This window comes from Centropristis striata, chromosome 19 (genome assembly GCF_030273125.1).
Source record: "Centropristis striata isolate RG_2023a ecotype Rhode Island chromosome 19, C.striata_1.0, whole genome shotgun sequence".
NCBI classification, from domain to species: domain Eukaryota; kingdom Metazoa; phylum Chordata; class Actinopteri; order Perciformes; family Serranidae; genus Centropristis; species Centropristis striata.
This window is the reverse complement of record NC_081535.1, coordinates 1,049,993-1,072,283: the sequence shown is the minus strand read 5'-3', so window position 1 is coordinate 1,072,283 and position 22,291 is coordinate 1,049,993. Positions and strand designations below refer to the sequence as shown.

Below are 22,291 nucleotides of genomic sequence, written 5' to 3'. Positions count from 1 at the left end.
TAACTTTACTCTAGTTTTCAAATGGCTGTGTAAATATAGTATAAAGTCTGTCTGGAGCATTTTCAGGTAATGTCACCTGAAAACTTTTTTTGCATTGAAAACATTTCCAGAGTAAAGTGTCATAATAAAACATGACAGAGACATTTGACTATCTGGTTCATAAACATGGTGTCAGGACTTTTCATCTTGATGTCTCTGACTCTTTCATTAACATGAATACTGCTGTAGAGGAATGAGCTCTGATCATTTAGAGACAGTGACTCGCTGCTGCAGGTTATCAACTAGGTTTTGCAGTTTGTTCTAATTGTTTTGAGAAATGTATTAACTGTTGTGAAAATGTTAATAGTGATGTGAGAAATGCACCAAAGTGACTGAGAAAAACTGTAATACAAAACACCAATAGGAACGTTGCTAAAGGCCATTTACAGTTGAGTTTAAAATAAATGTTAAAGTGATATAGTGACTGGAGTATTTACTACTTTTTACTGCTATCTTTGATTTTCTCCACATTAACAGTCTTATCATAACATGTATTCATATCAGCTCAAAACCAGATAATTTACTGTATTTTATAAAGAGATTAAATTAATATTAAGCAGAATTTAGTTCAGAGTTTTGGTCCGGCCCTCTGCAACCTTCATGATATTGGTCATGTGGCCCCTTGGGGACATTAATTGCCCACCCCTGCTCTAATATGTATCAACAGACAATAATTGATCCATTTCTGTTCATAAATGATGTTATTTTACTCTCAGTGAAGAATCCAAATCTAACATGAAGAGGTGAAATGAGGAGATCTAGTTGTATGTTTTATTCTAAATATATTTGAGTTTATCTCAGCTTTGACTTGTTCTATCTCCATCAAACACAATGTGTGTGTCAGCAGGAAACACGCTGCTGAAGGTTTTACAGCTGGACGTCCTCCAGAATACTGTCAATGATTGTTTGATAGAATCAGCAGTGGAAACAAACCTTCACTCATTTCTACCTTTAATCTCACCTGCACAACTTGATGCTTCTTTTCTGTTTCCTCTGGAAAATAAAACAACTAAATAACAACAAGGAAGGAGAAAATGGATTCTAATGTATAAAATGTTTTATAAAATAAAGTTTATCCAGCAGTGGAAATAAAAGCTTTAAGATGTGAGTCACTCAGATGCTGCAGGAGGGTTTCTACCTCACAATCACTTAATGTTTGACTATCTGACCTTTGACCCCTGACTACAGATTTTATTGTCCAAACTGGGTATTTATGAATGATTCAGAAATGATAATATCAGATGTCAAAGACTGCCCCAATGTTGTGACAGAGGAGAGTTTTTCTAGAGAATGAGGAATTGATGCACAACATGGATATAAAGTGACCCGACAGAGTTTTTATGTTCTATATCTTTACAATAAATTATTTTCATCATTCAGTATTCTAGGTTTTCCTCAATTAGTTTGTTTTTGATCATCATACATCCTAGTTTCATGTTTTCCTTTATTCATTTTTTGATAAAATCCCTTTTTGTGTCACTACTCTTCTAATGCACAACATGGGTCAAAAATGACTCATATCCATTTTTTTTAGCTAAGTAGCTTGCTAAGCTAACTACTTAGCTACCTTCTTGGCTAATTAGCTTGCTAAACTAACTACTTAACTACCTTCTTGGCTAAGTATTTAGCTAAGCAGCTTGCTAAGCTAACTACTTTGCTAACTTCTTGGCTAAGTAGTTAGCTACGTGGCTTGCTAAGCTAGCTACTTAGCTACCTTCTTGGCTAAGTAGTTAGCTTAGCAAGCTACTTAGCCAAGTAGTTAACGATGTAATAATACAAAAACGTTTTTCTTCATAAAGTATGAGAGGCAAAATGGAAATAATGATCTGTTGTTATCAAAAACAAGATATTTAAAGAATACTTGGAATATTCAATCATAAAATAAGTTGATATCAAAAGATAGAGCACAGAAACACACAGCAGCATTAAATATAGTTTTTTTCTCAGTGGCTTTGGTGCATTTCTCACATCAATATTAACATTTGCACAACAGTTAGTTCAACCTCCACAACATTTAGTCATTAGTGCTCATCATAGTAGCAGTTTCTCATTCCTTACAACAAGTTACAAATGCTTTTGGACATGCATCAAGTGCTTTCATACAACTCTCTGCTGTTTTATAACATTATCATTTGCTTATGCCATGTCAGTCAAAATTAACTATACTAGTGAATGCTGAATAGTCATTCCATATAAAACTAATAGTCTCATCTCATTGCTTGAGTCTTTACATACAAAAATGTTGAACTAGTTGTCAAAATCTGTCAAGCAAATTTGATACATTTTTAAAAATCTTTATTTTTACTGAAAATGTCTTTGAGGTGAAGCTCAGCTTCCACTGATGAGACTGTTGAAGGGCTGTGTGAAGCATTAGTTGAACCAATGATAAGCCACTTCTCTACAATCACTCAGAGCTGAATCCATAAACCATAAACACTTTACAACATATATGAACCATCAGGACATAGTGAGGACCATTTCTACAACACTGTGACTCTGTTACAGCTCGACCCAAAGGGAGTTTATGTTTGTTGTAAATAAGGGTTTATTTTTCCTTTTGCACAATGTTGTAAAATTAGAATTACAAAAAGCATATTATCGTGGCAATTTTGACAACTGCACTAAGTTAATGGGTGAGCTGGCCAAAAACAAAGCACTCAATACTCTGGTCAGCAAGATTTATTAGTACATTCGTGTTCCATACACCGCAAAATCCCAAATGGCTCTTTTACAATACAACAAAGTCCCGTACACCGCTCGACTTATGTCTGTTGTAGTTCCCAGCATTGATTCTTCAGCAAGTCTCAATGTGGCCCTATCTTCCTGCCCTATGCATCACATCAGGACAGAGCCCACTGGTCAACACGTTCCCCTCTCTCATGGTGTTGTCATTGTTAAGTTCACAGAGTCAGTTCCCACAATGCCTTGTGTCTTGAATATCAAGTAAGTCGCCGCCTACCTCATGTCCCACCATGCAGGAAACACCAAATTTCCTTCACAAAATGCAGTAAAAATATGAAACATACATGTTCAGTGTGTTGTACTCAGTTACCTCACTAAATACAGTAATGTGTAACTTTACTGTAGTTTTCAAATGGCTGTGTAAATATAGTATAAAGTCTGTCTGGAGCATTTTCAGGTAATGTCACCTGAAAACTTTTTTTGCATTGGAGAACATTTCCAGAGTAAAGTGTCATAATAAAACATGACAGAGACATTTGACTATCTGGTTCATAAACATGGTGTCAGGACTTTTCATCTTGATGTCTCTGACTCTTTCATTAACATGAATACTGCTGTAGAGGAATGAGCTCTGATCATTTAGAGACAGTGACTCGCTGCTGCAGGTTATCAACTAGGTTTTGCAGTTTGTTCTAATTGTTTTGAGAAATGTATTAACTGTTGTGAAAATGTTAATAGTGATGTGAGAAATGCACCAAAGTGGCTGAGAAAAACTGTAATACAAAACCACCAATAGGAACCTTGCTAAAGGTCATTTACAGTTGAGTTTAAAATAAATGTTAAAGTGATATAGTGATTGGAGTATTTACTACTTTTTACTGCTATATTTGATTTACTCCACATTAACAGTCTTATCATAACATGTATTCGTATCAGCTCAAAACCAGATAATTTAGTGTATTTTATAAAGAGATTAAATTAATATTAAGCAGAATTTAGTTCAGAGTTTTGGTCCGGCCCTCTGCAACCTTCATGATATTGGTCATGTGTTCCCCTTGGGGACATTAATTGCCCCCCCCTGCTCTAATATGTATCAACAGACTATAATTGACCCATTTCTGTTCATAAATGATGTTATTTTACTCTCAGTGAAGAATCCAAATCTAACATGAAGAGGTGAAATGAGGAGAAGATCTAGTTGTATGTTTTATTCTAAATATATTTGAGTTTATCTCAGCTTTGGCTTGTTCTATCTTCATCAAACACAAAGTGTGTGTCAGCAGGAAACACGCTGCTGAAGGTTTTACAGCTGGACGTCCTCCAGAATACTGTCAATGATTGTTTGATAGAATCAGCAGTGGAAACAAACCTTCACTCATTTCTACCTTTAATCTCACCTGCACAACTTGATGCTTCTTTTCTGTTTCCTCTGGAAAATAAAACAACAAAATAACAACAAGGAAGGAGAAAGTGGATTCTAATGTATAAAATTAGTAGCTTGCTAAGCTATCTACTTAGCTACCTTCTTGGCTTAGTAGCTTGCTAAGCGAACTACTTAGCTAACTTCTTGGATAAGTAGTTAGCTTAGCAAGCTACTTAGCCAAGGAGGTAGCTGTGAAATAATAAAAAAACGTTTTCTTCATAAAGTATGAGAGGCAAAATGGAAATAATGATCTGTTGTTATCAAAAACAAGACATTTAAAGAGTACTTGGAATATTCAATGATAAAATAATTTGATATCAAAAGATAGAGAACAGAAACACACAGCAGCATTAAATATAGTTTTTCTCAGTGGCTTTGGTGCATTTCTCACATCAATATTAACATTTGCACAACAGTTAGATCAACCTCCACAACATTTAGTCATTTGTGCTCATCATAGTAGCAGTTTCTCATTCGTTACAACTAATTACAAATGCTTTTGGATACGCATCAAGTGCTTTCATACAACTCTCTGCTGTTTTATAACATTATCATTGCTTATTTTTGTATAAAATCCTTTATTGTGTCACTACTCTTCTAACGCACAACATGTGTGAAAAATGACTTAATCAACACGCTGTATGCACAGCTGGGACTGCATGAGAGGCGTTCATGGTCAAAGTGTTCCAGCAGCCTGCAGCAGCTGGTATCTTCTCACCTGCACACAGATCATATTGGGTCATCTGAGGCCAAACTAGAACACGTCATCCCAAACAGGATCCTTGGAGTCTGGAGAGGATATAAGGCGGGCCGACTGGACCTCTGCACCTTTGTGAAGACGTGTGAACTGAACAATGAGGGCTGTTGGTTTGCTGCTGCTGCTGCTGGCTCTGTGTGGGTCAGGAGCTCAGGGGGAGCTTCAGGAGACGGAGACCACAAAGACAACCACAGCTGACATCTGGGCGGAGGTGAGGGCTCTGAGAGACATGGTGGTGGAGCTCAAGGTGGAGCTGAGGAACGTTCAGGCCGCAGTGACGGACAGTGAGAGCCAGGTGGAGGAACTGAAAGCTGAGCTGATGGTCACCAACGTGTACGTGGAGCTGCTGCAGAGAGAGAACTCAGGTAGACTGCAGAAACACACAGAAAAAACACAGAACAACACAGGAAATGACAAAAAACACAGAAACACACTGACATAGATGGATAGATGGATAGATGGACAGATAGATAGATAGATAGATAGATAGATAGATAGATAGATAGATAGATAGATAGATAGATAGATAGATAGATAGATAGATAGATAGATAGATAGATTAGATAGATAGCTAGATAGATAGATAGATAGATAGATAGATAGATAATAACATAACATGTGCCATATATTTAGCCTGTGCAGGGTGTGCATACCCACAAAACATAATATATTATATGTAAACATGTATAAATATATTTTTATATATATATATATAAATACACAAGATATGATATAATATGATATATTGTACCAGCATTATACATGCATGAGGCTCAACCTGCTGTAAATAATGTGTTGTGCATGTTAACAGCGTGCTGCTCTGTAATTCACTGTCATTGCATCAACTCCAGAGCTGCAGACCAGACTGAGCAGCAGTGAGTCCAGGATCGACACGCTGGAGAGAGAAAATACAGGTGATGAAGTGTGTCAGTGCTCTGATTAATCATTGTGAGCTCCACAATAAATGTTTAGGAGAAATCAATATGAACATGGACATGAGGATCTATCTATGTTTAACTGTTTTCATGTAAAAATTCGCAAACAAAATTAAATTTCTGTTTTTCAGTTCAAGAAACTCGACTGACTGCCACCGAGAGCAAAACAAATGACGTAGAAACAGAGAACGCAGGTATTTCACTGACAAACATCATGTTTTTTTACCACAATATTTTAAGCTGTTAAAGGTTTCATGTACAGTAAAGTTGGGACGCTGTAGAAAACAAATAAAACAGAAAGAAACTTAGAGAATCAAAAGTTTATCAGTTTGAACATTTTCTGTCTTTGTAAAGTTTTCTTCATTAAATATATTTCACAAAAGATCAGCTCTGTTTTATTTCAGACAAGGTCACAACTTTAAAGTTGTCATGTATATTTACAGCAGTTTTCAGTGTGTTTCTGAGGTAAAATGAGGCTCAACCTGCTGTAAATAATGTGTTGTGCATGTTAACAGCGTGCTGCTCTGTAATTCACTGTCATTGCATCAACTCCAGAGCTGCAGACCAGACTGAGCAGCAGTGAGTCCAGGATCGACACGCTTGAGAGAGAAAATGCAGGTGATGAAGTGTGTCAGTGCTCTGATAAACTGACTGAGAGCTCCACAATAAATGTCATATCAATCAATATGAACATGGACATGAGGATCTATCTATGTTTAACTGTTGTCATGTAAAAATTCACAAACAAAATTAAATTTCTGTTTTTCAGTTCAAGAAACTCGACTGACTGCCGCCGAGAACAAAACAAATGACGTAGAAACAGAGAACGCAGGTATTTCACTGACAAACATCATGTTTTTTTACCACAATATTTTAAGCTCTTAACCCTCTGAAGTCCAGGAGGTTTTGGTTCAGCATCTTTCAGTCTGTCCTTACATCACATGCATGGCTCCTTTTTCACCACACAAACTTGGCTATCAGTCAGATTTTACATTTTATTTTAATTAACAAAGTATTAAGCTGCCAGGAACCGAAAATACAAACAAAAGACACAGGTTTCTATGGAAAAGATACCTTTTTTACCATTCATACACACAAAAACAGCAGAAAAAATAATCAATCATAAAACTGCAAAACGGTCTCTTTGCATGTAAATAAGAAAGAGTAATAGTTTTCATTGTAGGAAGAAAATTCACATTAAAAAATGGTCTAGAAACATAAATGTCACACTGTGAAAGCTCCAATGATTGAACTTTAACTGGCTTTCTCAGCTTGTCTACGTATCATATATAAATTAAGTTATTACTGTAAATAAAACATGTGTATTTTGAATAAATTGATGGACTCCAGAGGGTTAAAGGTTTCATGTACAATGAAGTTGGGACGCTGTAGAAAATAAATAAAACAGAAAGAAACTTAAGTCTTTAAGTTGTCATGGATATTTACAGCAGTTTTCAGTGTGTTTCTGAGGTCAAATGAGGCTCAACCTGCTGTAAATAATGTGTTGTGCATGTTAACAGCGTGCTGCTCTGTAATTCACTGTCATTGCATCAACTCCAGAGCTGCAGACCAGACTGAGCAGCAGTGAGAGTGAACTTCTCATCAGCAAGACCAGGATCGAGACGCTGGAGAGAGAAAATACAGGTCATGGTTGTACACACACACACACACACACACACACACACACTACATATAGAATGACTTACACTGATTTTGTTCTGTTCTCAGAGAGGAAGGTGGCCTTTTACACAGGTCTGACTAATTCAAGACATGTTGGACCGTTCAACACAGACATCACACTGAAGTACATCAAAGTCTTCACCAACGTCGGCGATGCTTACAATCCATCTACAGGTAATTTACTGCAGCTACCATCAACATGTTTACTCATGTTAATCTACATTTGTTACAGTTTTCATTTTCTGCTCTGTAGGTTTCTTCACAGCTCCAGTCAGAGGGGTCTACTACTTCCAGTTCACTATGGGTGGTTACCAAACAGGCAACATGGGTGTCTATGTGTACAAGAACAACCAGAGGATTATGTATAATCTAGAGTATAAGGAAGAGGCAGGTCATGACTACATGACTAACTCTGTTGTCTTGGAGCTGATGGCAGGAGATGAAATCCACCTCGTTCTCCCAAAAGGCTTTTCTCTCTTTGACAGTGCAGACAACGAAAGCACCTTCAGTGGCTCCCTCCTCTTCACACTGTGAGGATCCTTCAGCTGCTGTCTGACTCCTTATTGGCTACACCAGGGGCACACAGCAAAACCAGGAGTGTTAATTCAACTCACAGTTTAATACAGAGTGTTAAATTTAACACTTTTTCTGAGTTTATATAGTTCTCAGGGATTTTGAGTTAATCATCATGCTTACTAAAGTCTACGGCCTGGTGCCTAAACTTCTACATTTTGCCAACTTCATGTCATGTTTTGTGTTTCCCTTTCAATTCTAAAACTCCTGAGACATTTCTTTGGTCTCTGACAAAATCGTATTAATAAATGCTCATTAGGCCCTATTAGTAATAATGGTAGTCTAATTTAGACTTAGTAGGCTGTTTTCTCTTCATTGTAAGGTCTAAAATAAGGTTTGTGGCTCCATTCCAACATTTTGTCACTTTTTCTGGCCAACAATGGCTCTTTAGTTAGTAAAGGTTGCCCTAACCCTGGGCTACACTGTGATTTACTGCATGTACCAAATAATGAGATTCTGCATCTGACTTCTCTGTTGTGTCATCACATGAAAGCAACATTGAAATAAATCTATGAAGCATTCAGAAAACAATGTTTAATCCCTGTGATTGTCCACTTTGTTCTCCCTGACGGTTCCTCTCCTCCTTCTCTGTCTCCCTCTACCTCTTCTGTGTGTTCAGACACCAGAGGGGAACACACCAGCTTTATGAATATCATACTTCATATCTGAAATATAGACAATATTCTTATTTTAGCCTCAGTTTAAATCAAGTGTGCTGCAGACATGAAAGGGTTCCTGTCCTGAAAGCTGTTATCCAATCAGATGTTTTTGCTGTTGTCTCTAGCTAGACAAACATTAATAAAACCCTCTGGAGTCCATTAAAGCTCCGGAGCTCTTTGACTTCTTCATGAGGTAAAAACGTTCAGCAGCATGTTTCCTGCTGGCAGCTAAACTCTAAAATTTTGGCTTTTACACAAGTTTCCATGTCACATCTATTGCCTCAACTCTACTAATAAAATTAGTAAAAGTACTAATACATACTGTGGAATTACTCCACTACAGTAAAAGTCCTGCATTCAAAACTTACTGAAGTAAAAGTACAAAAGTATCAGCATCAAAATGTACTTAAAGTATCAAAAGTAAAAGTACTCGTTATGCAGAATGGACCCACTCAGATTGTTTGATATTTATTTTCCAAATACATCATTGGGTTATTATTATTGATCCATTTATGTAAGCTGTCTTTTAATTTTCTCAATGTAATACTAATTTGACTACTTAATATACTGTTAATATACTGTAATACATAAATTCGAATAAAGTCGAAAAAAAGTTTAATTATTTTTTATTATTTATAATTTATTCTCATAATACATTAATTACGAGAATAAAGTCAAAAAAATATTTAATTTATTTATTTTATTATTTATAAATCATTCTCGTAATACATTCAATATTTACGACTTAAATCTAAAAATCTAAATGTGGCCCTAAAACTCCTAACACTACTACTAATAACAGCTCTTTGTTGTTGTTTTTTAACATTTTCATTTTTTTTAATTCAGTCCAATCCACTTTATTTATATAGCACGTTAATAGCAAACATTAGGGTTTTCGACGTGCTGCACAAAAACATAATAAATAGATAACACAATAAAAGCACAATAAAAAGATAAGTAGACACTAAAACACTAAAATACAATATGATAAAATAGAATGAAATATAATAAAATAAAAATCACCACCTTTACCCCTCTAACTTCACCTCCCACCCCAACCTGCTTGTACAAAAAAGACAGAGAAGGGTCAGACATTTGCAACTGGCTTATGTCATTTGGGATTTCCCACTCGAGGTTCAAAGGTTCAGGTGACTTCAATATTTCTGGGGCCCCCTGCCGTTTTTCAAAGCGCCTCTGTCGCTTTGACTTTCTTGGGCCTTTGGAACCACCCTCACACAGACCATTGTCAAGATCTGGGAGAGGCTCCAGGCCTCCTTTAACCTGGGACCTTGTAACCACAGCACACATTGCCTTTTCCACCTTTGTCTTTTTCTCCCCAATCAGATCCAACAAAATTGGCAAGTCCCTCCCCAGAATGCAGTCGACTGACAAGTTTTCAATCACCCCAACTTGCAACAGGAATGCCTGACCCTCGATACCAACAGTTACTTCAGATGTAGGATACAGCTTTTTGTCTCCATGTACACATTCAATATCAGTTCTTTTACCATAGTCATTACAGTTGTCTGTCAGGAAACCTTGTTTTTACCAGCGAGGTACAATCCCACTGTCCAATCGAGCCTGCATTGAAGTCCCATTAATAGTCACTGGACAATATGAAGGCTCCTCTGAGTGGATGGAGCACAAATCACTCACTCACTGCGGGGCACATAGCAGTATCCAGACAGTTTAGACTTTTTAAGGGGGCAGAATGAGGCCTTGTGGCCAGGTTGTTGACAGTAATAACATATTAAACCCATTCCCCCCTCACTGGCAAAAGGTTTCTGCAATGGCCGGTTGCCCCCACTATTCCCTGGAGCCCCCGTGTTACCTCTTTGATGATCATGCCTACTTTCTCCCAGTCCTTTACTGAACTGGCGTTGCTGTGGTCTGGTTGATGTCACCATCGTCCTCCTGGCGTTAACATATTGGGTGGCCAACTTTGCAGCTTCCAAACCTGTTCTTGGCTCCCTCTCCTTAACCCATGTGCGCACATCAGGTGGAAACACTTTCAACAGCTGCTCCAACACAATTATTTCACCGATTTCAACACTGCACTGCTCCGGCTTTATCCATCGTCGATACAACCCCTTCAGGCGGTGGTAGGTTTTCGGTTGGTGCCACCCCCTGTGGCATATTAATGTCTCTGAACTGCTGTCGATAAGTCTCTGGTGAAATGTCAAACTTCTCCAGCAGAGCTTCCCTGAGATCTGGATATGAGTTGGTGAGCTGCTCGTCCATGGCAGAATAGGCCTCCAGTGCCCTTCCAGTGAGTAAGGGTACCAGTCTACATGCCCATTCTGATGCTGGCCATTCCCAGGTTCTTGCAATTCTTTCAAAGCGAAGAAGATAGTTTTCGATGTCCTCACCAGACTGGTAGGGTAGCATCTTGGGGTCTTTACGCAGATGTAATGGCGGTGTTGGGTGTCGCTGGACAGGTGCATCAAAGCTGGGTTGTGTCATCACTCTGTCTGGGACACCTTGCTCATGCAGGTGCCGTGCTGGCGTTGGAAGACCCAACAGAGAGCTTTCCCTTTCTTTCCAGGCTGAAGGACACAGGGCTGGTTCCCCTGGTGGTGGGTTGAAAGGAAGTTCGTAAAGCCCGGATCTCTTCAAACAGACCCTCTTCTCTCTCCTTCTGGGCACAGAGAAACTGCTGCACCAGAGTCACCAGTTCAGCCTGCTGCGCTGGTGGTTTCATCATCTGGCTGGATGGATGTGGTTGAGCTTCCCCCTCCTCGACATCATCCCAAGCCTCGCCCTCTTGTTCTGCCTTCAGTCTGGCCGCTGCTGCCCTTGTGTGGATAGTTGTCGCCCTCCGACCTCTGCCCCTCGTAGGGACCCTCCGGCTTGCCATCCCACCACTGCCACCAATTGTCACACTCTGACTCAGAGTGAGGGTAGGTTGCCGTTTGGCATACTGGAAAAATTCCCCCAAAAACCAATTTGTAAGGGAAAACTGCCTTACAAAAATAATGAAATTAGGAAGGAAATGCACTTTATTACATTATTGGGACGTTATTACATTATCAGGTTTTATTACATTTTCACTGGACTCAAGTGCAGATTTTTATTACATTAACAGGGTTATTACATTAACGGGAATTTATTACATTATCAGGTTCTACAAGCCTCATTAAATAATAGAGAGGAGCTCATTTTTCACATCCAAAATGATTCTATTACATTGACGGTTCCTGCTGAGACGTGATCACACCTTTACTCTGCTGCTGGTGGCCAGGTGACACACACACACACACACACACACACACACTATATATATATATATATATATATATATATATATATATATATATATATATTCAGACTGGTTCATACAGTCATGGAAAACATCAAATAACAACCCATTCTTATTCATTTTAATGTCTGGTTCAACTAAAGGTTCATTTGTTTGGAAAAATATAATGATGACAATAAAATATCTGATAAGAGTTTAATTTCAGAGCTGATATCTAGACATTTAACATGGTTTTATTGATAATAACCAAAATCATTATCAATTGTGTCTTTTTATCTTTGGTTATTATACATATTTTTTGATCATTTTGTGTCTTTTATTGGTTATTATATGTCTTTTTTGGTTAATTTGTGTCTTTTTATTGGTTATTATAGATCTTTTATGTTCATTTTGTGTCTTTTTTGTTCATTGTGTGTCTTTTTTTGGTCGTTATACCTTTTTTTGTTCATTTTGTGTCTTTTTTGGTCATTTTGTGTCTTCTTTTGTCATTTTGTGTCTTTTTTGGTCGTTATACCTTTTTTTTAAACTAATTTTGTGTCTTTTATTGGTTATTATATGTCTTTTTTGGTCAATTTGTGTCTTTTTATTGGTCATTTTACGTCTTTTTTGGTCATTTTGTTTCTTTTTTGGCCAATTAGTTATTGTTGTCTTCAATGCATTTTAATGTCTGGTTCAACTAAAGGTTCATTTGTTTGGACAAATATAATGATAACAACACAAATATCTGATGAGTTTAATTTAAGAGCTGATATCTAGACATTTAACATGGTTAAGTATGTGAAGAGGTAAAAATCAACATATTATAGTACGAGTTTTTATTGAGGGGGTCATTTTTGGACATCCCATAATATGGTGTTTTTCTGTAATTTCTCCCCACATTATGCTCTAATATGTATCAACAGACTATAATTGATCCATTTCTGTTCATAAATGATGTTATATTACTCTCAGTGAAGAATCCAAATCTAACATGAAGAGGTGAAATGAGGAGAAGATCTAGTTGTATGTTTTATTCTAAATATATTTGAGCTTATCTCAGCTTTGACTTGTTCTATCTTCATCAAACACAAAGTGTGTGTCAGCAGGAAACACGCTGCTGAAGGTTTTACAGCTGGACGTCCTCCAGAATACTGTCAATGATTGTTGCTCCTCCTCCTCCTCTTGATGTCTCTGACTCTTTCATTAACATGAATACTGCTGTAGAGGAATGAGCTCTGATCATTTAGAGACAGTGACTCGCTGCTGCAGATTATCAACTAGGTTTTGCAGTTTGTTCTAATTGTTTTGAGAAATGTATTAACTGTTGTGAAAATGTTAATAGTGATGTGAGAAATGCACCAAAGTGACTGAGAAAAACTGTAATACAAAACACCAATAGGAACCTTGCTAAAGGCCATTTACAGTTGAGTTTAAAATAAATGTTAAAGTGATATAGTGATTGGAGTATTTACTACTTTTTACTGCTATCTTTGATTTACTCCACAGTAACAGTCTTATCATAAAATGTATTCATATCAGCTCAAAACCAGATAATTTACTGTATTTTATAAAGAGATTAAATTAATATTAAGCAGAATTTAGTTCAGAGTTTTGGTCCGGCCCTCTGCAACCTTCATGATATTGGTCATGTGGCCCCTTGGGGACATTAATTGCCCACCCCTGCTCTAATATGTATCAACAGACTATAATTGACCCATTTCTGTTTATAAATGATGTTATTTTACTCTCAGTGAAGAATCCAAATCTAACATGAAGAGGTGAAATGAGGAGAAGATCTAGTTGTATGTTTTATTCTAAATATATTTGAGTTTATCTCAGCTTTGACTTGTTCTATCTTCATCAAACACAAAGTGTGTGTCAGCAGGAAACACGCTGCTGAAGGTTTTACAGCTGGACGTCCTCCAGAATACTGTCAATGATTGTTTGATAGAATCAGCAGTGGAAACAAACCTTCACTCATTTCTACCTTTAATCTCACCTGCACAACTTGATGCTTCTTTTCTGTTTCCTCTGGAAAATAAAACAACTAAATAACAACAAGGAAGGAGAAAGTGGATTCTAATGTAAAAAATGTTTTATAAAATAAAGTTTATCCAGCAGTGGAAATAAAAGCTTTAAGATGTGAGTCACTCAGATGCTGCAGGAGGGTTTCTACCTCACAATCACTTTATGTTTGACTGTCTGACCTTTGACCCCTGACTACAGTTTTTATTGTCCAAACTGTCTGTTGCTGCTGAGGTGGAGGCAGCAGGGGTAGATGTGGTAGATGGCCCAGGGGGGATTTAGAAACTTCAACAGCTCATCTGAAGAAAGGAGGATGTGACACCGTTGAGTATTACAGTCTAATAATAAAAACATATGATTCCAGGAATAAAATGAAATAAAATGAAATGATACAATAAAAATGAAAAACCAAAGAGATATATGTATGATGTTGACTGATATGCAAATTAGATTAGATTCAATTTATTGTCATCATCACAGTGAAATGCTGAATAGCAGAATGCAAAGTAGCAATATATACTACAACATGTCCTCTGGGTAAATAGTGAAAGGGCCACTACTGCCGGTGTGTGTACACTATGATGAGATTCTTCAGAGATTTATAACAATTAATACTAGTAATGTTATGATACTATATAATATACAAGGAGCACACCTACAACAAGCATTCCTTTTCAAGTATTTATTTATACAGCAACCTATGACCTTTAACCTCAAAATGTGTGTGTGTGTGTGTGTAATTAAAATCACAAAACGTTACCTGTGTGTGTATGTGCATGTATGTGTGTGTGTTTGAAGCATGTGTATCTGGAGGAGTGTGCGCGCTTACGCGCATGTGTGTGTGTGTGTGTGTATCTGTAACTGTAATCACATCAAAGATCAAAGGCAATCAGATCAAAGCAATCAACAGAATTAACTGCCACCAACTGTCAATGTTCCTGAACAGTGACAGCAGCCAGAGGTGGACAGACTGGAATTCCTGGCCTCAAACAGAAAGCATTTTTGGCAAAACCATAATACCTATCATTGATCCGACTTCACTTTGAGCGTCCTGAGTTCTTCCTGAATGTCTACATGTGTTGTTGTTTTTTAAGAAAAATGAAAAAATAGCTTTGCTAGAGCGATCTAAAAAAACTGTTACATCTCCCTTTTTCAGAAATCTTCCTGCGTTTTTAATATGGGAGCCAATGAGGCTGTTGGTGGTGTTGGCGGATCATCTGTGCGTCCTACGCCCAAACTATAACTCTGACAGCTTTACCAGAGGATTGTGAGGGAGTTTTTCGTGACTTGCGTTGCGAAAAATTTGTATTCCGTAGAGAAAAGTAATAGCACACCGATCCCGATCAAACCGCATGTTTTGATATATAATTTGTCCTACAACTCTTCAAGTTGTAGGACTAGTAGCGGGACAAAATTGCGTCCGGAAGAGGAAGAAGAAGAAATCCACAGTATAACAGTAGTGCAGCACTGGTCCCTACAGCTATTGCTGTAGGGACCAGTGCTCGGTGCGATTGCCCCGAGGCCCTAAATATATGATATAAGAATGTTATGTTATGATTATCTTTGACCCAATCACAGCAGTGCTGATATTCAAAACAGCATTCCCTCTCATGTGATATTGCTTAATTAACATGAATGATATGCATTTTAACAACTATAATATGTAAAGGGCTGGAAAAGTGACTATTAGCAGCAGGGCAAACGTTAGCTAACCAGAAGGCAATAAACATGTAAACAGCTGCTTAAAAGATCTAATATTTACAAATGTCCCAGATGAATGTAAGGTGGGAGAACTGTAATTACCTTCATTATTATTTTCCATAACAACTTAGCCCCTCCACAATATCAAAACAGTTAACTCTAGCAATGTATTGATTAGCAATAAGCGAATCATGTAGCTTGATGTTAAAAAGCCAGATTACTATCACATTCTGTAACAGACAAATTATTTCATGTAACGTTTCCTCTGTCTTCTCTCATTTCTCCTCTTCTTGTCTTTTTTCTTACCTTGGCATTGACAGTTTTGCCGTTTTCACATCTTGTGTTGATGTTTTGATGTGGTGACGTCATAAAAGAATCATGTAGGGCTAATGAGCATGTATTTCTATTGAATAGGCTTTGCTTTTGCAGTTTTTCTTTCCCATTTGTGGCGCTGGCGTGGCGCCCCCCGATGGACGCCGCCCTTAAATGATTAATGGACCTGCACTTATATACTTCTAGTGGCTTTGTGACCACTCAAAGCTTTTTACACTACAGACTGACTCATTCAGCCGTTCACACACACATTCATACTGGTGGCAGAGGCTAAACGCTGCCACAAGATATTTAAAGAATATATGGAATATTCAGTCATAAAATAAGTTGATATCAAAAGATAGAGCACAGAAACACACAGCAGCATTAAATAACATGAAGGGAATGAATGCGGGTCATTTTAGACCATGTTGTGCAGTAGAAGGGGGTCAATATGTTGAGCATCGAGGGGTTAATCAACACGCTGTATGCACAGCTGGGACTGCATGAGAGGCGTTCATGGTCAAAGTGTTCCAGCAGCCTGCAGCAGCTGGTATCTTCTCACCTGCACACAGATCATATCGGCTCATCTGAGGCCAGACTAGAACACGTCATCCCAAACAGGATCCTTGGAGTCTGGAGAGGATATAAGGCGGGCCGACTGGACCTCTGCACCTTTGTGAAGACGTGTGAACTGAACAATGAGGGCTGTTGGTTTGCTGCTGCTGCTGCTGACTCTGTGTGGGTCAGGAGCTCAGGGGGAGCTTCAGGAGACGGAGACCACAAAGACAACCACAGCTGACATCTGGGCGGAGATGAGGGCTCTGAGAGACATGGTGGTGGAGCTCAAGGTGGAGCTGAGGAACGTTCAGGCCACAGTGACGGACAGTGAGAGCCAGGTGGAGGAACTGAAAGCTGAGCTGATGGTCACCAACGTGTACGTGGAGCTGCTGCAGAGAGAGAACTCAGGTACACTGCAAAAACACACAGAAAAACACAGAAAAACACACAAAATGACAAAAAACACACAGAAAAACACAGAAAAACACACAAAATGACAAAAAACACACAGAAAAGCACTGACACAGATAGATAGATAGATAGATAGATAGATAGATAGATAGATAGATAGATAGATAGATAGATAGATAGATGGATAACATAGCATGTGCCATATATTTAGCCGGTGCAGGGTGTGCATACCTACATAACATAATATATAATATGTCAACATGTATAAATATATATACACACAAGATAAGACATAATATGATATATTGTACCAGCATTATGCATGAGGCTCAACCTGCTGTAAATAATGTGTTGTGCATGTTAACAGCGTGCTGCTCTGTAATTCACTGTCATTGCATCAACTCCAGAGCTGCAGACCAGACTGAGCAGCAGTGAGAGTGAACTTCTCATCAGCAAGACCAGGATCGACACGCTGGAGAGAGAAAATACAGGTGATGAAGTGTGTCAGTGCTCTGATGAATCATTGTGAGCTCCACAATAGATGTTTAGGAGAAATCAATATGAACATGGACATGAGGATCTATCAAATTTCTGTCTTCCGGTTCAAGAAACTCGACTGACTGCCACCGAGAGCAAAACAAATGACGTAGAACGCAGATATTTCACTGACAAACATCTTGTTTTTTAACCACAATATTTGAAGCTGTTAAAGGTTTCATGTTCAAAAAAGTTGGGACGCTGTAAACAAATAAAAACAGAAAGAAACTGAGAGAAACAAAAGTTTATCAGTTTGAACATTTTTCTGTCTTGGTAAAGTTTTCTTCATTCAATATATTTCACAAAGCATCAGCTCTGTTTTATTTCAGACAAGGTCACAACTTTTAAGTTCTTATGTATATTTACAGCAGTTTTTAGTGTGTTTCTGAGGTAAAATGAGGCTCAACCTGCTGTAAATAATGTGTTGTGCATGTTAACAGCGTGCTGCTCTGTAATTCACTGTCATTGCATCAACTCCAGAGCTGCAGACCAGACTGAGCAGCAGTGAGAGTGAACTTCTCATCAGCAAGAACAGGATCGAGACACTGGAGAGAGAAAATACAGGTGATGAAGTGTGTCAGTGCTCTGATGAATCATTGTGAGATCCACAATAAATGTTTAGGAGAAATCAGAATGAACATGGAAAAGTTTAAAAATTCACAAACAAAATCAAATTTCTGTTTTTCAGTTCAAGAAACTCGACTGACTGCCACCGAGAGCAAAACAAATGACGTAGAAACAGAGAACGCAGGTATTTCACTGACAAACATCATGTTTTTTAACCACAATATTTGAAGCTGTTAAAGGTTTCATGTGCAATAAAGTTGGGACGCTGTAGAAAACAAATAAAACAGAAAGAAACGAAGAGAAACAAAAGTTTATCAGTTTGAACATTTTTCTGTCTTTGTAAAGTTGTCTTCATTAAATATATTTCATAAAGGATTAGCTCTATTTTATTTCAGACAAGGTCACAACTTTTAAGTTCTCCTGGATATTTACAGCAGTTTTCAGTGTGTTTCTGAGGTAAAATGAGGCTCAACCTGCTGTAAATAATGTGTTGTGCATGTTAACAGCATGCTGCTCTGTAATTCACTGTCATTGCATCAACTCCAGAGCTGCAGACCAGACTGAGCAGCAGTGAGTCCAGGATCGACACGCTGGAGAGAGAAAATACAGGTGATGAAGTGTGTCAGTGCTCTGATGAATCATTGTGAGATCCACAATAAATGTTTAGGAGAAATCAATATGAACATGGACATGAGGATCTATCTATGTTTAACTGTTGTCATGTAAAAATTCACAAACAAAATTAAATTTCTGTTTTTCAGTTCAAGAAACTCGACTGACTGCCACCGAGAGCAAAACAAATGACATTGAAACAGAGAACGCAGGTATTTCACTGACAAACATCATGTTTTTTAACCACAATATTTGAAGCTGTTAAACCTCTGAAGTCCTGGAGATTTGGGTTCAAATGTGTCAACTTCCTCTGCATTAATTTCTGTCTGTGTTCAGCATCTTTCAGTCTGTTCTTACATCACATGCATGGCTCCTTTTTCTCCACACAAACTTGGCAATCAGTCAGATTTTACATTTTATTTTAATTGACAAAGTATAAAGCTGCCAGGAACCGAAAATACAAACAAAAGACACAGGTTTCTATGGAAAAGGTACCTTTTTTTCATTTTTTTTTAACCATTTACATACACAAAAACAGCAGAAAAAATAATAAATAAAAATGCAAAACGGTATATTTGCATGTAAATTTAAAAAAGTAATAGTTTTCATTGTAGGAAGAAAATTCACATTTTAAAAATGGTCTAGAAACATAAATGTCACACTGTGAAAGCTCCAATGATTGAACTTTAACTGGCTTTCTCAGCTTGTCTACGTATCATATATAAATTAAGTTATTACTGTACATAAAACGTGTATTTTCAATAAATTGATGGACTCCAGAGGATTAAAGGTTTCATGTACAATAAAGTTGGGATGCTGTAGAAAACAAATAAAACAGAAAGAAACTTAAGTCATTAAGTTCTCATGGATATTTACAGCAGTTTTCAGTGTGTTTCTGAGGTAAAATGAGGCTCAACCTGCTGTAAATAATGTGTTGTGCATGTTAACAGCGTGCTGCTCTGTAATTCACTGTCATTGCATCAACTCCAGAGCTGCAGACCAGACTGAGCAGCAGTGAGTCCAGGATCGACACGCTGGAGAGAGAAAATACAGGTGATGAAGTGTGTCAGTGCTCTGATGAATCATTGTGAGCTCCACAATAAATGCTTCATAAAATCAATATGAACAACAAATCAAACTTCTTCTGTTTTCCAGTCCAAGCTGCAGACCTGATGTCTCTGGAAACTGGACTGACTGCCACCAACAACAGAACCAGTCACCTAGAAACAGAGAATGAAGGTATTTCACTGACAAACATCACCTCCATCTTTTCTGTTTTAGGCGTGTAGATGAAATTAGAAAATTTCCTCTGGGGAAGTTGTGAAAGGGCCACGGGGGCTACTGCTGGTGTGTGTGTGTGTGTGTTCTTGTACTTCCTACATAGTGAGGACCAGAACACGTTTTTAACCAACAGAGTGAGGACATTTTTGCAAAGTGAGGACATTTCGGCCGGTCCTCACTTCTTTTAAGGCTTTTTTGAGATTTCCGACTTTGCTTTAAGGGTTAAAGGTTACATGATAATGATAATTAACTGAAACTGTATTGTGTGGTTACAAAACGAACTAAAATTATAGTGAAAATGTCCTTCATTTTCGTCTTTGTCAACTTTTTTCATACATAATGAAGATGGATCAGACAAAGGAAATAAAGGCAAAATTTACTGTGACCTCTTTTAATCTCCCACCCAACAAATACCCCATTACAAAAAACTAACACTAACACTAAAGGTAATAAAAACTAAACGAAAACTAGCAAACTCACTCTAAAAACTCATTAAAACTAACTGAATTTGAAAACAAAAATACACATCAAAATTAAAACTAAAAGTAATGAAAAATTCAAAACTATTATATCCTTGCAAGGGAATTCACTGTTCTAATGAGGGTCCTCACAAAGATAGAAGTACAAGAATGTGTGTGTGTGTGTGTGTGTGTGTGTGTGTCTGTCTGGTTCTCTCTTTCTGTGAGAGATGGATCAAAGCATCAAAGGCGTTGGGGTCGATCATTTTTTTCCGGCCGTCCCATTCGCTTCAATGCAAAATTTTGGGCAGTTTTTCGCGATTTACGTCACGAAAAATTCATATTCCGTAGGAAAATGTAATAACACACCGATCCCGATCAAACAGCACATTTTGATATATAATACTAGGACTAGTAGCGGGAGGAAATTGTGTCCAGAAGAGGAAGAAGAAAAAATCCACAGTATAACAATAGTGCTCAGTGCGATTGCCCCGTGGCCCTAATTGTCGAGGAGGCTCCTTCTGTCAATACAAAGTCCATAGAGAGCTATGGATGGTTTGTTTTTAAAGTATTCATTCTGTATTACTAGTATAACCAAACATGACTCATCACTTTCATCGCTCACCACACCTTATCAATAGATCTCCATCATTGTTTCTCTGTTTCTGATTGATGCTTTGCTCTCAAACTATATCACCAGATCTACTTAACCATGACTCAGCACTTTTAGATAAAACGTGGTACGGTCAACCTGCTGTAAATAATGTGTTGTGCATGTTAACAGCGTGCTGCTCTGTAATTCACTGTCATTGCATCAACTCCAGAGCTGCAGACCAGACTGAGCAGCAGTGAGAGTGAACTTCTCATCAGCAAGACCAGGATCGAGACGCTGGAGAGAGAAAATACAGGTGATGGTTGTACACACACACACACACACACACACACACACACTACATATAGAACGACTTACACTGACTTTGTTCTGTTCTCAGAGAGGAAGGTGGCCTTTTACACAGGTCTGACTAATTCAGGACATGTTGGACCGTTCAACACAGAGATCACACTGAAATACAGCAAAGTCTTCACCAACATCGGCGATGCTTACAATCCATCTACAGGTAATTTACTGCAGCTCACATCAACATGTTTACTCATGTTAATCTACATTTGTTACAGTTTTCATTTTCTGCTCTGTAGGTTTCTTCACAGCTCCAGTCAGAGGGGTCTACTACTTCCAGTTCACTATGTGTGGTTACCAAACAGGTTGGATGGGTGTCTATGTGTACAAGAACAACCAGGGGATCATGGCTAATCTAGAGTATAAAGAAGAGGGAGATTATGAATACATGACTAACTCTGTTGTCTTGGAGCTGATGGCAGGAGATGAAATCCACCTCGTTCTCCCATCAGGCCATTCTCTCTGGGACGATTCTAACAACCACAGCAGCTTCAGTGGCTCCCTCCTCTTCACACTGTGAGGATCCTTCAGCTGCTGTCTGACTCCTTATTGGCTACACCAGGGGCACACAGCAAAACCAGGAGTGTTAATTCAACTCACAGTTTAATACAGAGTGTTAAATTTAACACTTTTTCTGAGTTTATATAGTTCTCAGGGATTCTGAGTTAATCATCATAGCTTACTAAAGTCTACGGCCTGGTGCCTAAACTTCTACATTTTGCCAACTTCATGTCATGTTTTGTGTTTCCCTTTCAATTCTAAAACTCCTGAGACATTTCTTTGGTTCTTGCTACATTCTGACAAAATCGTATTAATAAATGCTCATTAGGCCCTATTAGTAATAATGGTAGTCTAATTTAGACTTAGTAGGCTGTTTTATCT

General features: G+C 38.0%; 2 protein-coding genes across 2 annotated transcripts; both read left to right on the top strand.

The window, feature by feature from the left end:
- Window positions 1-4,892: 4,892 nt before the first annotated feature.
- On the top strand, window positions 4,893-8,050 carry LOC131992538 (complement C1q-like protein 2). The gene is made up of 4 exons (XM_059358149.1): window positions 4,893-5,266; window positions 7,397-7,480; window positions 7,565-7,690; window positions 7,770-8,050. Exons 1-4 carry the CDS (start codon window positions 4,999-5,001, stop codon window positions 8,048-8,050), a joined length of 759 nt encoding a protein of 252 aa, XP_059214132.1. The 5' UTR covers window positions 4,893-4,998.
- An 8,675-nt stretch (window positions 8,051-16,725) lies between these two features.
- LOC131992539 (complement C1q-like protein 2) lies at window positions 16,726-21,929 on the top strand. The gene is made up of 4 exons (XM_059358150.1): window positions 16,726-16,993; window positions 17,404-17,487; window positions 21,444-21,569; window positions 21,649-21,929. Exons 1-4 carry the CDS (start codon window positions 16,726-16,728, stop codon window positions 21,927-21,929), a joined length of 759 nt encoding a protein of 252 aa, XP_059214133.1.
- Window positions 21,930-22,291: the final 362 nt, after the last annotated feature.

What these genes read in the sequence shown, in the direction of transcription:
- LOC131992538 (XM_059358149.1), top strand. Translation starts at nt 4,999, where the DNA reads ATGAGGGCTGTTGGTTTGCTGCTGCTGCTGCTGGCTCTGTGTGGGTCA. An exon ending in GCTGGAGAGAGAAAATACAG is followed by an intron (nt 7,481 to 7,564) that starts GTCATGGTTGTA and finishes TTCTGTTCTCAG; the next exon opens with AGAGGAAGGTGGCCTTTTAC. An exon ending in TGCTTACAATCCATCTACAG is followed by an intron (nt 7,691 to 7,769) that starts GTAATTTACTGC and finishes TCTGCTCTGTAG; the next exon opens with GTTTCTTCACAGCTCCAGTC.
- LOC131992539 (XM_059358150.1), top strand. Translation starts at nt 16,726, where the DNA reads ATGAGGGCTGTTGGTTTGCTGCTGCTGCTGCTGACTCTGTGTGGGTCA. An exon ending in GCTGCAGAGAGAGAACTCAG is followed by an intron (nt 16,994 to 17,403) that starts GTACACTGCAAA and finishes CATCAACTCCAG; the next exon opens with AGCTGCAGACCAGACTGAGC. An exon ending in GCTGGAGAGAGAAAATACAG is followed by an intron (nt 17,488 to 21,443) that starts GTGATGAAGTGT and finishes TTCTGTTCTCAG; the next exon opens with AGAGGAAGGTGGCCTTTTAC.